At 45.9% G+C, this 13346-nt stretch overlaps 1 protein-coding gene across 2 annotated transcripts in view; it reads right to left on the bottom strand.

Annotated features, from left to right (window-relative positions):
- The window catches only part of GAB2 (GRB2 associated binding protein 2), a 187766-nt gene extending 176882 nt beyond the window's left edge, over window positions 1-10884 (bottom strand). For both annotated transcript variants that reach the window (XR_002335549.1, XM_003129701.4), the window contains exon 1: window positions 10640-10884. Coding sequence is in view for 1 of the 2 variants with exons in the window: in XM_003129701.4 (XP_003129749.1) it covers window positions 10640-10714 (75 nt within the window). In the remaining variant the exon portion in view is untranslated. The remainder of the gene's footprint in view (window positions 1-10639) is intronic.

The raw sequence follows: 13346 nt of genomic DNA on the forward strand, positions 1-13346 counted from the left end.
GATTCAACCAATAGCCTGGGAACCTCCATATGCTGTGAGTGTGGCCCTAAAATAAAAACACAAAACAACCAAACAAACAAAAAAGGAAATGAAAGCTCTAAAAGAGTCAGAAACTCGCCAAACTTATAAAGCACAGAGAAGGCTCGAACCCAGAGTCAACCTTGCAGCCCATGCCTTTTACAGACTTACCAGGAGTTTTCAAATGGGGCCCAAAGACACATCATCCCCAGGAATATACAATCTGCTTCAGTTTTTTTTTTTTTTTGTTTTTTTGTCTTTTGTCTTTTTGTTGTTGTTGTTGCTATTTCTTGGGCCGCTCCCGCAGCATATGGAGGTTCCCAGGCTAGGGGTTGAATCGGAGCTGTAGCCACCGGCCTACACCAGAGCCACAGCAATGCAGGATCTGAGCCGTGTCTGCAACCTACACCACAGCTCACGGCAACGCCGGATCGTTAACCCACTGAGCAAGGGCAGGGACCGAACCCGCAACCTCATGGCTCCTAGTCGGATTCGTTAACCACTGCGCCACGACGGGAACTTTTTTTTTTTTTTTTTTAATACTGAATTTTTATCTCAAGGGTGATCTTAAAATAAATATGTAAGTATAGTCTTGATCATGTGAACGATTATCTTACAGGTGAAAGCTGCCCAGCTTTTGCTTTTATAATCTTACGGATGTGTTAAGTTCTTGAAATTTCATACACTCATGACTAATGAGAAAGAAGGACAGAGGTGACTGCATATAAATAATGTGGTCATACCAATTAAAAGCCACATGGCTTGCTATACACATCAGTTTCACCGTAGTTCAAACAAAGAAAAGAATGGGACACAGAAAAGATAGGCTCCACGGGAAAAAGGGCCATATTCACATTTTAAGTAACAATTTAATTTCAGCAAAATATCCACTGTTGTTAATGTGAATTATATTGGTTCTAAAGTCAATTTGTGCATTTCTTTTGGTTTTATAATTGCGGAAGGGCTATAGGTATACATTTATATCTCAACACAGGACAACGCTGGATCCTTAACTCCCTGAGTGACGCCAGGGATCGAACCTATGTCCTCATGGTTACTAGCTATATTTGTTTCCGCTGAGCCAGGAAGCAAACTCCAGTGTTTTGTTTTGTTTCTAAATTAATGTTGCTATTTGCTTTTTTGTAATATTCTGTATTTACAATAACTTCATTATAAGAGTAAAACTGAAATATTACCAAAAATTCAATTTTTCAGCCTATCCTATCAGTTTCTAAAACCTACTGCTAAAAGGAAAAAAAAAAAAAAAACAACACTCTTTCAATCCTAATTCCCACTCAAGCTCTTTCTTCTCTGATGAAATGTAACCAATCTTAAAGTAATATTTGTTCAAAACTTAAAGGCATATAACGTCCTAGTCAATCAATAACTGATTGTGCTTTAGGAACCAGGGCTACGAGGCTGAACCAAGGAGGTGGTACATCCCAGGGGCTACCGTTCTGGAGCGGGGGTCGGGGGGCACAGCATAAACCAACAGTTAGTCAGTGATATGAATGCATAATGACCCAGGAGTGTCGAAAAGGGGTTCTATAATTCACTTTGATGGGGAAGATAGGGTAGGAGAGGCTGCCACAAGGTGACACATGACCTGAGTGCTAAGAAGGCATGAGGAAACGGGTGCAGAAAGGTGAAAGGGCAGATTCCCCAGCAAGTAAAACGTAAACATAGGTCTTGTGACTGGGATCCTGGACCACACTCGACCTTTTCCTGCCGGGCTCCTCCAGCCCTGGTCTTTGCCTTTGGTATCACGCGCCATGGTAAGTCAAGCCGCTTCCTCCACGAGATTGTGAGCTCCGAAGGGAATACCATGTGCACTGCAGACTCTCACTATTTGGTTTTGGTTTGGGTTTTGGGTTTTGTCTTTTCTTGTCCTTTTTTTTTTTTTTTTTTTTTTTTTAAGGGCCGTACCCTCGGCACATGGAAGTTCCAATCGGGTCTACACCACAGCCCACGACAACGCCAGATCCTCAACCCACTGAGCGGGGCCAGGGATTGAACCGGCAACCTCATGGTTCCTAGTCGGATTTGTTTCCGCTGCGCCAGGACGGGAACTCCTATTTGTTAATGACAGTATCTTCAGACAGACGTCTAATGGGCATTAAACTCAATACACTGTTAGCTTCTGTTGATAGACGAAAAACTACCTATCTACCTAGCTTATATCCATTTTTTCCTCTAAAGAACTATAGCAAAAGATCAAAGCAACAGGTTCATTCCTACAGCCCGTAGGAGATAATTAACCTCTCTACTACTGTACATAAAACTTAGCCCTTTCCCTTGCTCTTGCAAGCCGGCAAAGCTCCAACTCACATGTTCTTCCAAGGGAGGCTAAGGAAACATACTGACTGCTTGTCCAAGAAAATCTTCCAAGTGTTCTGCAGTGATAGTTAATGAAACCTCAATGCTATGTGGCTTATCAGCTGGGGAGAAACGCTCAGAAGATGTTCCACCTCTAAAACAGAACGGGCCTAGAGTATATCTAACCGTGAATAACTGGAAGTAATACAAATATCCCACCAGTGGATTGTACTAGCTGAAGACAGTACAATCTGAGCATCAGTAAGGTATGGTACATTCACACCTGTTTATAAGACTTATGAACCGGTCTATAATTTGCTTAAAAATATTCCAGCAAAGAAAGAGTAAAAAGACTAAATGAAGCCAATGTGATGAAATCTTGATAATATTTGAAATTGTGTGTGTGATCAACTCAAAAGCAACAAGCACCCCTTAAAGCTCATGTGGGTTTCTAGATACCATTTTTCCGAAAAGAAAAGAACTCTTTGAGGAAAAGGCTAATTCCAGGTATGGATCAGGAAATGCACAAGATAAGCCTGGGATATCTTGTCATACCAGACAACAAACAATCAATCAAATACGAGTAAGGTTATGTAAAAAAGGACTTAGAAGCCAACTTGAATAGGCTTCCACTAGCTGAAGACAGTACAATCTGAGCATCAGTAAAAGAAACAATCAGAACGGGTTCAAACGCATCAAACTGTATGAACACGTGAGCGTATAATGATACCCAAAAATTGATACCTTAATTGATCACTTTGAAGGCTACTAAGGAACCAACTCACTCTTTTGACAACGGGTAGATAAACAAAAAGAAGCAAGCATAAAGGTGGGGGCGGGTAGTTCATATACTGCAATGTGATCACCCCTGCAGCATAGCTAACACCCCCTTTCAATCACGCAATTCTTTTCTTGGGATGAGAACCTTTACTCTCCCAGCAATTTTCAAGTGCACAGTAAACTAAAATCACAATGCTGTGCATCAGATCTCTGATCAGAAGTTACTCATCTTCTAACTGGAAGTGTGTACCCTCTGACACAAATTCTCTTCGAATTCCCCAACCCCAGCCTCTGGAAGCCACCATTCTACTATTTCTTCAAGTTTGGCTTTTTTAGATTCCACGCATGAGTGGTATCATACAATGTTTGTTTCCCTTTATGACTTATTTCACGTAGCGTAATGCCTTAAGGTCCATTCACGCTGTTGCAAATGGGAGGATTTCCTTCTCTCTCCTCGGCTGCATATTATTCCACCATGTACACACACATCGTATGGGTTATTTCCACACCTTAGCTATGGTGAATAACGCTGCAATGAATAAATACTGAGGCCCAGATCTCTCTTCAACATCCTAGTTTCACTTCCTCTGGATACACAGTCATAAGTGGAGTTGCTGGATCATATATCAGCCTTGTTTTTAGTTTTTTGAGGACCCTCCATACCCTTTTGCAGAGTGGCTGCACCCATTTGCATTCCCACCAACAGAAGGACAAGGGTTTCCTTTTCTCCATATCCTTGCCAACACTTGCTAACTCTTGTTTTTTGATGACAGCCATTCTAACAGGTGTGAAGTGATACCTCGTTATGGTTTTGATTTGCATTTCCCTAATGATTTCTGTTGCGGAGCAACTTTTCATGTACTGTTGACCATCTGCACCTCTGCCCTGCTCTTACCAGCCCACATGTTCTCTCTGGCCCACTCTCCAGTCTCCCGGCCCGCTTCTTCCATCACCCCTGCGGACGACCCAGCCACACTGAACTGCTGTTCGAGTCTGCACACATGATGCAGGTCCTTGCTACAGGCCTTCTACTGTCAGTGGTCTCTCTGGCTGGAAAGTTTTCTCCTCTGGGCTTACTTCCAGTCAGGGCCACTTCGCCAGGAAGCCTTTTCTTTTTTCTTCTTTGCAGTCCCAGAACTTGAGTATTTGGCACACAATCGCTGCTTGATAAATTACTGAATTAAAGTATATTTGTTAGAGGCATATTCTTTGTTGAGACGACACATTTAAAGGAAAATTCAAGGTTAATGGGATTACAGGTCATTTTAATTTACACTTTAATACTGTTCACATTTTCTAGACAAAAAAAATAATAATAATAACAAAAATAAAAATAAAAGAACTTCCCGTCGTGGTACAGCGGAAACGAATCTGACTAAGAACCATGAGGTTGCGGGTTCGATCCCTGGCCTCTCTGAGTGGGTTAAGGATTTGGCGTTGCCGTGACCTGTGGTGTAGGTCGCAGATGTGGCTCAGATCTGGCATTGCTGTGGCTGTGGTGTTAGGCTGGTGGCTACAGCTCTGATTCGACCCCTAGGCTGGGAACCTCCATATGCCATGGGTGCGGCCCTAAAAAGACAAAAATAAAATAGAATAAAAATATTGTCTGCATTTTCTGGAGTTCCCGTCGTGGTGCAGTGGTTAACGAATCCGACTAGGAACCATGAGGTTGCGGGTTCGGTCCCTGCCCTTGCTCAGTGGGTTAAGGATCCGGCGTTGCCGTGAGCTGTGGTGTAGGTTGCAGACGCGGCTCAGATCCTGCGTTGCTGTGGCTCTGGCGTAGGCCGGTGGCTACAGCTCCGATTTGACCCCTAGCCTGGGAGCCTCCATATGCCGCGGGAGAGGCCCAAAGAAATAGCAAAAAAAAGACAAAAAAAAAAAAATATTGTCTGCATTTTCTAATAATGTGCTGACTTTCCAAATTTATCTTTCAGAAAAATTTAAGAATAATCTGAATAAGAATAAAATGGAAGAATCAGTCTACCAGATTTGCAGACTTATCAAAAAGCTAGAGTTATCAAGAGTATGTGGTTTTGCAGAGGAATAGACCCATGGAACAATGGATCAGTACGGAGAACCCAGGAGCAGATGCACACAAATACACTCAACTGATTTATGACAAAGATGCAAAAGCAATTCAATGAAGGCAGCACAGCCTTGTCATCAAATGGTTGATGGAAGAATCAGGCATCCCTTTCCAATAGTTAATCAATCAATGAGTCAATCTCAATCTAAGTCTCACGCCTTATATGAAAAATAAAATAGACCATAAACTTATGTGGAAAATATAAAGCTGTAGAATATATAGGGGAAAAAAAACAGAGAAAATCTCTGCAACTGGGCTAGACAAAGAGTTCTTACGCTTTTTACCAAAAAAATGCAATCTAAAAATGAAAAAAATGATAAACAGACTTCATCCAAATGAAAAACTTTTGTTCCAAAAAGGTTTTGTTAAGTAGATGAAAAGACAAGCCTCGGACTGGGAAAAAATATTTGTACACCACACGTTTTATGAGGACTGGTACCTTAAGCATATATAGAGCTCTCAAAACTCAACAGTAAAAAAATAAATAAATACATAAACAATCCAAACAGAAAATGCACAAAAGACTCGACGCGAGACATTTGACCAAAGAGGACATACAGATGGTAAATAATCATCAAAAAGATGTTCAACAGCATTATCCATAGGGAAATGTAAATGAAAGCCAGCACATGAACAGTTAAACAAATGAACTGCAGTACATCCACATCATGGTATCTTACTCAGCAATACAAAGGATGAACTGATGATGTATACAACAATTTGGATAAATCTCCATAGAATTATGCTGAAAAAAGCCAATCCCCCCCAAAGTAGGTACTGTATGAATCCACGTGTGTAACACTCTTGAAATAATAATACATAAAAATGGAGAAGAAACTAGTGAGTGTCATGGGTTAAGGATATGACTATATAAGGGCAACATAAGGGATCATGTGCTAATGGAAATGTCCTATGTCTTGACTGTATCACTGTCAATATCTTGATTATCACATGGTACTACAGTTTTGCAAAGATGTTACCATTAATAGAAACTGGGTGAAGGGTACATGGGTTCTTTACTATTTTTACAACTACACTGCTTCTACAATTACCTCAAAATTTAAAAAAAATTAAAAAAAAAAAAAGCTCAGACTTTGGGACAAAGCTAGGTGATGCTGGGCAAGTCACTTCCCTTCTCTTAGGGCTAAAAGGATTAAATTAAGAGAGCAATGTCTAAGCATAGTGCCCGGCACAGGTAAGCGCACAACCGATGGCTATTAAAATGGTAATCAAGAGTTATGTCAGCAGGGATGGAGAAGTGTACAGAAAAAAAAAAAAATGATGGTGCCAATGGGTTTTGGTGGAAGATTAGACTTGGGATGGTGGTTAGCAAGGAGTCAAGGACGCCACCCAAGTTTCTCGCAGAGCAAGTGGATGTTCAATGGCATCGTCTACTGAGCAGATGTGGGATGAGGAAGAGAAGAATAAAGAGGAGTTTAACTCTGGGTGTGGTGGGTTTGTGATGACGGGGAGACAGTCAAGTAGAGATGGCCAGCTAAAAACTGCATTTGCAAGTCTGGAGTTCCGAACACATCTCTGAGATGGAAATTTAACTCGGTAGTGACAGCATCCAAATGACAACTGAAGCCAGGAGAATAGACAGGATCTCCACGGAGGAGAAAAGAGCCCAGAGCATAGCCACCGTATCTAAAAAGGAGCTTCAACCTTTAAGAATTGGATAAAGAGGGTCAGTTTGGCAAAGAAAATTTGAAACGACCAAAAAAGGAGAAAAGTCAGGCATACATGGTATCATTCAAGACTAGAGGAAGGTGCTTCAAGAAAGAGTGAGTGGTCCATTATGATCAAGCAGTGAAGAAATAAAATAAGGAATGAAAACGACACCTCTGAATTTAGTGACACCTGGGCGACACTGGTGCCTTTCTGAGAATAGCTTTGGTGAAACGGCAAAGTAGGTTTCAGACTGGAGCCCACTGAGAAGGAGGCAGCAGAAATGGAGACAGTATTCGCAGTCACGAAAAAGTTTAGCCCAAAGAAAAAGAGAAAGCACAGTGAGAAGGAAGGGGTCTGACAATGAGGGAGAATTTTATTAAAAAGGAAGGATGTTTAAACACTGATGGAAAGGAAGCGGTGGAGGGAAAAGTTGAAGATTCATGGCAGAAAGGGGAAGAAGGCCCTAAATGGGCAGGAGAGAACATGTTCCAGAGCACAGCGTGCAGAGTTAGCCCAGTGATAAGGGGCACCTCATCCACTCTACGAATTCCAAAGAAAAACGAAATGAACCACACAAACTTGGGAATGTGGTTGCAGTGTGTGCAGATAGCTATCCCAAATAGCTTCATTTTCTTTGTGAAGGAGAAGGCAAGGTCATCCACTAAGACTGAACGGGTGGATGAACTTTTTTTTGGATTAACTTTTATTATCACTATCTAATCCAGTGCCAGGGACACAAATATCTAATTTAAAAAGCTTATTTAACAAATAAAATGAAAACAAGCAGTTTCTTAAATTCAGTTCTTTACAATCAATACACAACTTTCTCCAGGTTAACCACCAGGGGGCAGTGCTGCCACCAATCTTTTCCCCTAAATCTTCTAACCCAGAGAAAATAGAAAATTATAGGGCAGTAAATGTCATAAAATACGTTTTCCTCAAGAAGACACAGCTTCACCTTTTTATACATGTACATGTGTGTGTGTTCACCCACGTGCAGAGCATGCACATACTCATATACCCGCATATTCTGGCGTGACGGGAGGGCTGTTCCTTCTGCCAGCCTCCCACCGCAACCTTACTATGATGCCCCGGGGGCAATACTCACCATTTCCAGAGGTCACTTTCTGTAATCCCTCCAGAGCACACAGTAAATACTGAATAGACCTTTTACTCTTTCTTCTAATCAATAAATTGGAAAAGACACTGATTTCTTAGACACAGAATTCCCTAAAGCTAATCCTGCTAACATTTGCCATAGCTTCTTTCAAGTTATTTTTTCACCCCGACACCTACCTCCGCCTCAAATTAGAGGCAGGTTTTTAAATTAATTTTAAGCAGGTGTAATCTATTTCATAAGCTGCTTTCCCCCTTATTTCAGATGCTTGATACATTCTTACAATGAAGATTTATCAATCTCTAATACCACATGGCCATTATATATAGCAGAATAAGCAGCCATTGGGGGGCGGGGGGTGTTTTGCAACGGGGTTAGGAAATACTTCTTTCCTAGTTTGGGCCTGATGACCTTGGGCCTCTGCTGAACAGAGGGAGCTGGAAGAGTTCTAACTTAAAGCAAGACATTCTCAAGACCCTCAAAGAAAAGAAGATGCCAGGGAAGACTGTTCCCCAAGAGTTCAGGATCAAACAAATCAGCTCAGGTTCAACTAAGGGAACTGAACTTCCACAGGAGGGGCAATTTCCAATCATACCAATGACTCTAGCCTAAGAAAAGCTGCTGCTAGTTTGGTCTTATGGGATAAAGCTGCGAGGGGGGTGGGAAAAGGCTGAGGTCATCTTATGACTGCAGGGTGTCAAGTACTTCAAATGGGGGGAAAGGTGCTTGACCCTAAAGCCTCCACACTTGGTTATTTTGAGCTAAAGTTGCTTGGGAACGAAAATACCCATGAAGTGGACCATAAAGAGTCTAGGTGATTGAGCTGAAGCAGTCCTCAGTCAATGTAGATACAGTGGCAAACTGTTTCAGAAACGAAGTTTCAAGGTTGTTTAGGATGGGGTTCTAATTTAACAACTAAGAACATATTTTTATTGGATGCTTTATTCCACTGGCCAGGATGGTATGACACTTTAACTGATGGTTTTCAGAAGCTCTTTGGGGCCAAAGGATTTTGGTTTGGTTTTATATTCGTAAAAATACTAATAGCAAATTACTCTTCCTTAACCTCCCAATAGAAAGATTCACTTTTCCGAATGAACCCATAGAACCCTCCAGAGAAGTTTCTTAGTAATCAGAGTTCTTTGGCTACACAGACATCTCTGAAAATGAGCTTTAAAACCAAGATGAACACCTCATTGTCTCACCCCTACTATATTTAAAATCTATGTCTACTTTCAAATGTCATGCGCTAAATCCTTAGGTTTTCCCCCCAGCAAACGATCTAAATAAGAGCCTGATTTCATTTACATACACACTGGCTCGCTCTCCCCAACAACAACACTTCCTTTGAAAAACAGAATGTCACTTCCTCAATCCAGAGGCCAGAAGTCCCTCGGTTCTGATCTGGGGAGCCAAGACAGGAAACTCTGGTAAGCTTCTGCCTCTCCCCTCATGGAAAGCCACTGGTGCAGCTGACAGAGGGCAGGGTCTATTCCGAGCTCCCCTGATGCACTGCAGCTGGAAGGCAACAGCTCACTTCCAGGCTGTGGGAATGATCCCAGAGAGCCCGGCACCACGAGTCGGTTTAACAAGGACATATCAAAGGAAGGGACGAGGAGAGGGTGGCAAACTGGGACACCTTTTAGCTACCTTGCTTGCGTTTCCAGACTCAGGCGAACAGCCCAGGACTGATTTCAGCCAAATCTCAGGGACTGGCCCCATCTCGTACTCTGACCCCACCAAGCAGGACATCTTCAGGTGGAAGGGGAAAAAAAAGCCAGACCTCCTCACCGCTCCCACCGGGCTGTACCACCTTCCCCACGATACTGCCAGCCTCTCACCGAGAAGGGAGAGGCTGCCCCAGCAATTTCAGTAAACACGTCGCTTAGCACCACCTGGCAACTGAGAACCTTGATCTCTCCCGACCCCAGACGCCGAGGACCGCACAACACAAAACCCGGGCCAGTTGTAGCCGACCAAACTGCAGTGTCACTATCGTGGGGTGGTTGGGGAGGGGAGGAACGGGGGGATCCATGTGAGAGACAGACAGAATAAAGGGAAAGAAGGGGGACAAACAAATGAGTCACTTAATACAAGGGCTGCACATGCCGCTGACGCTGCCCGTGATGCAGAGGCTGTGGACTGGAAGGAAGCAGGCGGCCACCGGGAGGGGCGGGCAGAGAAAGGCAAGGGGGAAAGGGTGTGAGGCGCCTCGCCCTTTGTGGGGCCAGGCGGCGGGGCCCCGTAGCCTACGCCCCCCTTTCCTACTCGCTCCCCCAAGCCCGCGGGCTGAAGCCGCTCGGGGTTACTACGGTCCCCCGGCCCCGGGAATCAACTCTTTCCGGCTCCGAAAACAATCAATACAAACTTCAATAGTGCCTTTAGTTTGCAGGGAGGCTGGCTAGGGAGGCGCCGCCGCCGCGCCCGCCCCGCGGAGAGGGAGCCGCAGCCTCAACCTGGCCGGCCGCCCGCCCCGCCCCTCGGCGGCGCACCTGTGACAGGTGTGCAGGTACCCCGCACAGCCCCGAGCCGCCCCGAGGCCCGCCCTCCCCGCCGGCGCCGGCCCCCCGGAGCCCGCAGCCCTCCCGCAGGCCGCAGGGCGCCCCCCGCCCGCGCCCTCGGCGGCCGCACCCGCTCTCGCCCGCACTCACATAGCGCCTCAACTTCTTCTCGGGGGGCGATTTCCTCAGCCAGCCCGTGCACACCACGTCGCCGCCGCCGCTCATGCTGCCGGCCGCCTGGAGCCCGCCGCGGGGTCGACGGACAAGGGCGCGGGCGCGGGCGGCTGGGTCAGTCGGCCGGCGGTGCGCAGCTCGCGGGGGAGGGAGGGCCGGGGCAGCCGGCGGCCGCGGGGCGAGGACGAGCGGCGCGGCGCGGGCCCGGCCGCCTGCGCGCTCCCGCTCTCCCCGCGCGCGCCGGCGCGCTCTCCCGGCGGGGCCGCGGCGGGGGCCCCGGCAGGAAGGGCGGCGCGCTCGCCACGCCCACAGCCCGCCGCGCCCCCGGGCGGGCTGTCTTCAAAGACGCAAACAGCGCCTGGCGTCTTCGGTTCCCAGAGGCCCGAGGCTCGCGAGGAGGCCGGCCGCACCCCCCCGGGTCTGGCTTTTTTCTCCCCCCGCCCTGAAGCCTCGAGGGGGCAGCGGGGGCGGCGGCCGCGCCCCTGGTGGGAATGGAGGTGGGGCGATGGGAAGGGACTGCGCGGCCTCGATCGCGAATCGATTTTTCACAGAGGGTCGTCGGGAAGAGACCCAAGGGCTGCTCCCGCTTCCTATCCTTCCCTGAGTTTCAGGTTTCAGTGGGTCAGGTTCTGGCTGAAATTAGTGATGCGCTTCCCAGCAAGAGTTCCATTAACTCTCTCGCCCCCTTGATGGGCGAAGGAAAGACGGAAACTACTGGGTGCTGGGCCCTTTGATAATCCTTGCTTAGATGACTGTCAGAGATCTACAACTTGGGCGGTGTTATTCCCATTTCACAGACAGCCTAAGGTCCCCAAGCCGGTGCAGTGCAGTCCGGTTTCTAATTCTGGGGGCGGGGGCAGGTGGGGGGGGTCCTGCTCTTCTGCTATTTAAGGTGGTAGAATTGTTTAACGTCTGCAGATGAACTTGGGGTCCTCTTATTACCAAGAAAGTCCAGCTGGCTCCCCCCTTGCCTCTGGGAAAAAGCAATTCAATAGAAAATTCTAGGGATTTGCAGAGTCAAGGAAGCCAAAGTGAGTCAATGTTCTATTTCATAGTGAATTGTAAGGCAAGGTGAAATTGGGGTCAAAATTCCCCGGACCTTCAACTCATTGACACAGGTTATGAGAACTCTCTGGAGCGCATATGACACAGCTACCTCTCTTACTGCGTTGCAGTGAGGTTTATTTAACTAAGATCGAACACGTGGACGCACACACCTGACAAACCCAGCACTTCAGGTGGAGAGGAGAGGGGAAAAAAACAAAGCCAAAACCCCAGAAACCTTTGGTAGGGGCTCTTTTCAAGTCAGAAAATGTCTTTACAAGCAGCATTAAAAGGTAGGTCCTCAAAAAGAATGACATATATGTACGACTGAGTCACTTTGCTGTACAGCAGAAACTGACACAACATTGAAAATCAACTATACTTTAATAAAACACAAAAAATTAAAAGGTAGGTCCTCCCCCAACTTCTTTGAAAAGTGGGTAGTAACCCACTACATCAATAGGGAAGCGCTGCAGGCAGATGAGTAGAACCAGCAGCATCTTGCACTCCCCATGACAAATTGAAGGCCACTTTGATCATTTCTCTATCTCCGGGCAGCAAAGCTATTGTTTTCAAGTAGTTGGACATCCTTCTGATTTATAGACCTTGGGTGGGTTGGGGAAAGCTCAACCCTGTCAGTTTGTAAAAGCTAATTCTTTATCGAATGCTTAACTCTTCTAAGCACTCTGGGGGGGTTTGGAGATCAGCAACTCTGGACCTAATATTTCACTTTCTTCACTATCCAGTGTGCTGCTGGATTGCATGTAAATCCAGAACAATCAGGCTACAGCTGGGATCAGAGCTCCTTAGCCTTCCAACTGAGGGATCCTTAAGCCTCATACAAGGACTACCACCAGAATTGTAGCCATTTTAACCTCTGGCTTTAAGTACCTTAAAACCCTGTGAGACAAATATCAAAATACTCAAAGCCTGCCAAATCAATCAGGAGGCGGTGACTCCCAACAAAAATAAAGCAATCTTCTGACTTCATTCACATCTGAGTCATGATGCCAAGTCTCAGGGATTGCGGAGTCTGAGAAATCTGCATGGTTTGTTCACAGCCGAGGTGTGTGACGCAAGTCAGGCATACACAGGCCCTATTTTTCCCTAGAAATGCAGTCTTCTATTACGTATCTTTTAATAGTTAGATGATTCCAGATAGACTGGGGGACTATTCAGCAACGGTTAGTTGGGAGTGGGGCTGCACTGCTGCCAGAAATTCTTTAGGGTCTTATTTTGTCTAGCAAAGTCCCCCCCCCCATGTTGTTATTTACAATTCCATGTGGAAACAGAAATTTGATGTTTTCAGGCCAATGACAGGAGGGGACTTGAAATAGTACAGTTACATAGTATCAGCTTCAGAAGTCTTCTCTGAACATACCCCTCCAAGAAGCGGCTCTTCTTGGTGCTCTCCCCATCTCCCAACCTTTTCCAGTACTAAGCGGCCAGCACAGACTGTACAAGGGAGGGGGGAATGCTGCTGAGGTCCCTGGCTGCACCTCCCTGTGGCTCAGTCTTCTGAGACTGAGGTTCGTGCAAGGCCTGGAAACAGCCTTTGGACAGAACGTTCCTGTCTGGACCTTTACTAAGTCCTCTCCATTCCCTGGTTGTTGTTGTTGTTGTTGTTGTTTTAAATAAT

Source organism: Sus scrofa, chromosome 9 (assembly GCF_000003025.6).
Source record: "Sus scrofa isolate TJ Tabasco breed Duroc chromosome 9, Sscrofa11.1, whole genome shotgun sequence".
Classification (NCBI taxonomy): Eukaryota; Metazoa; Chordata; class Mammalia; order Artiodactyla; family Suidae; genus Sus; species Sus scrofa.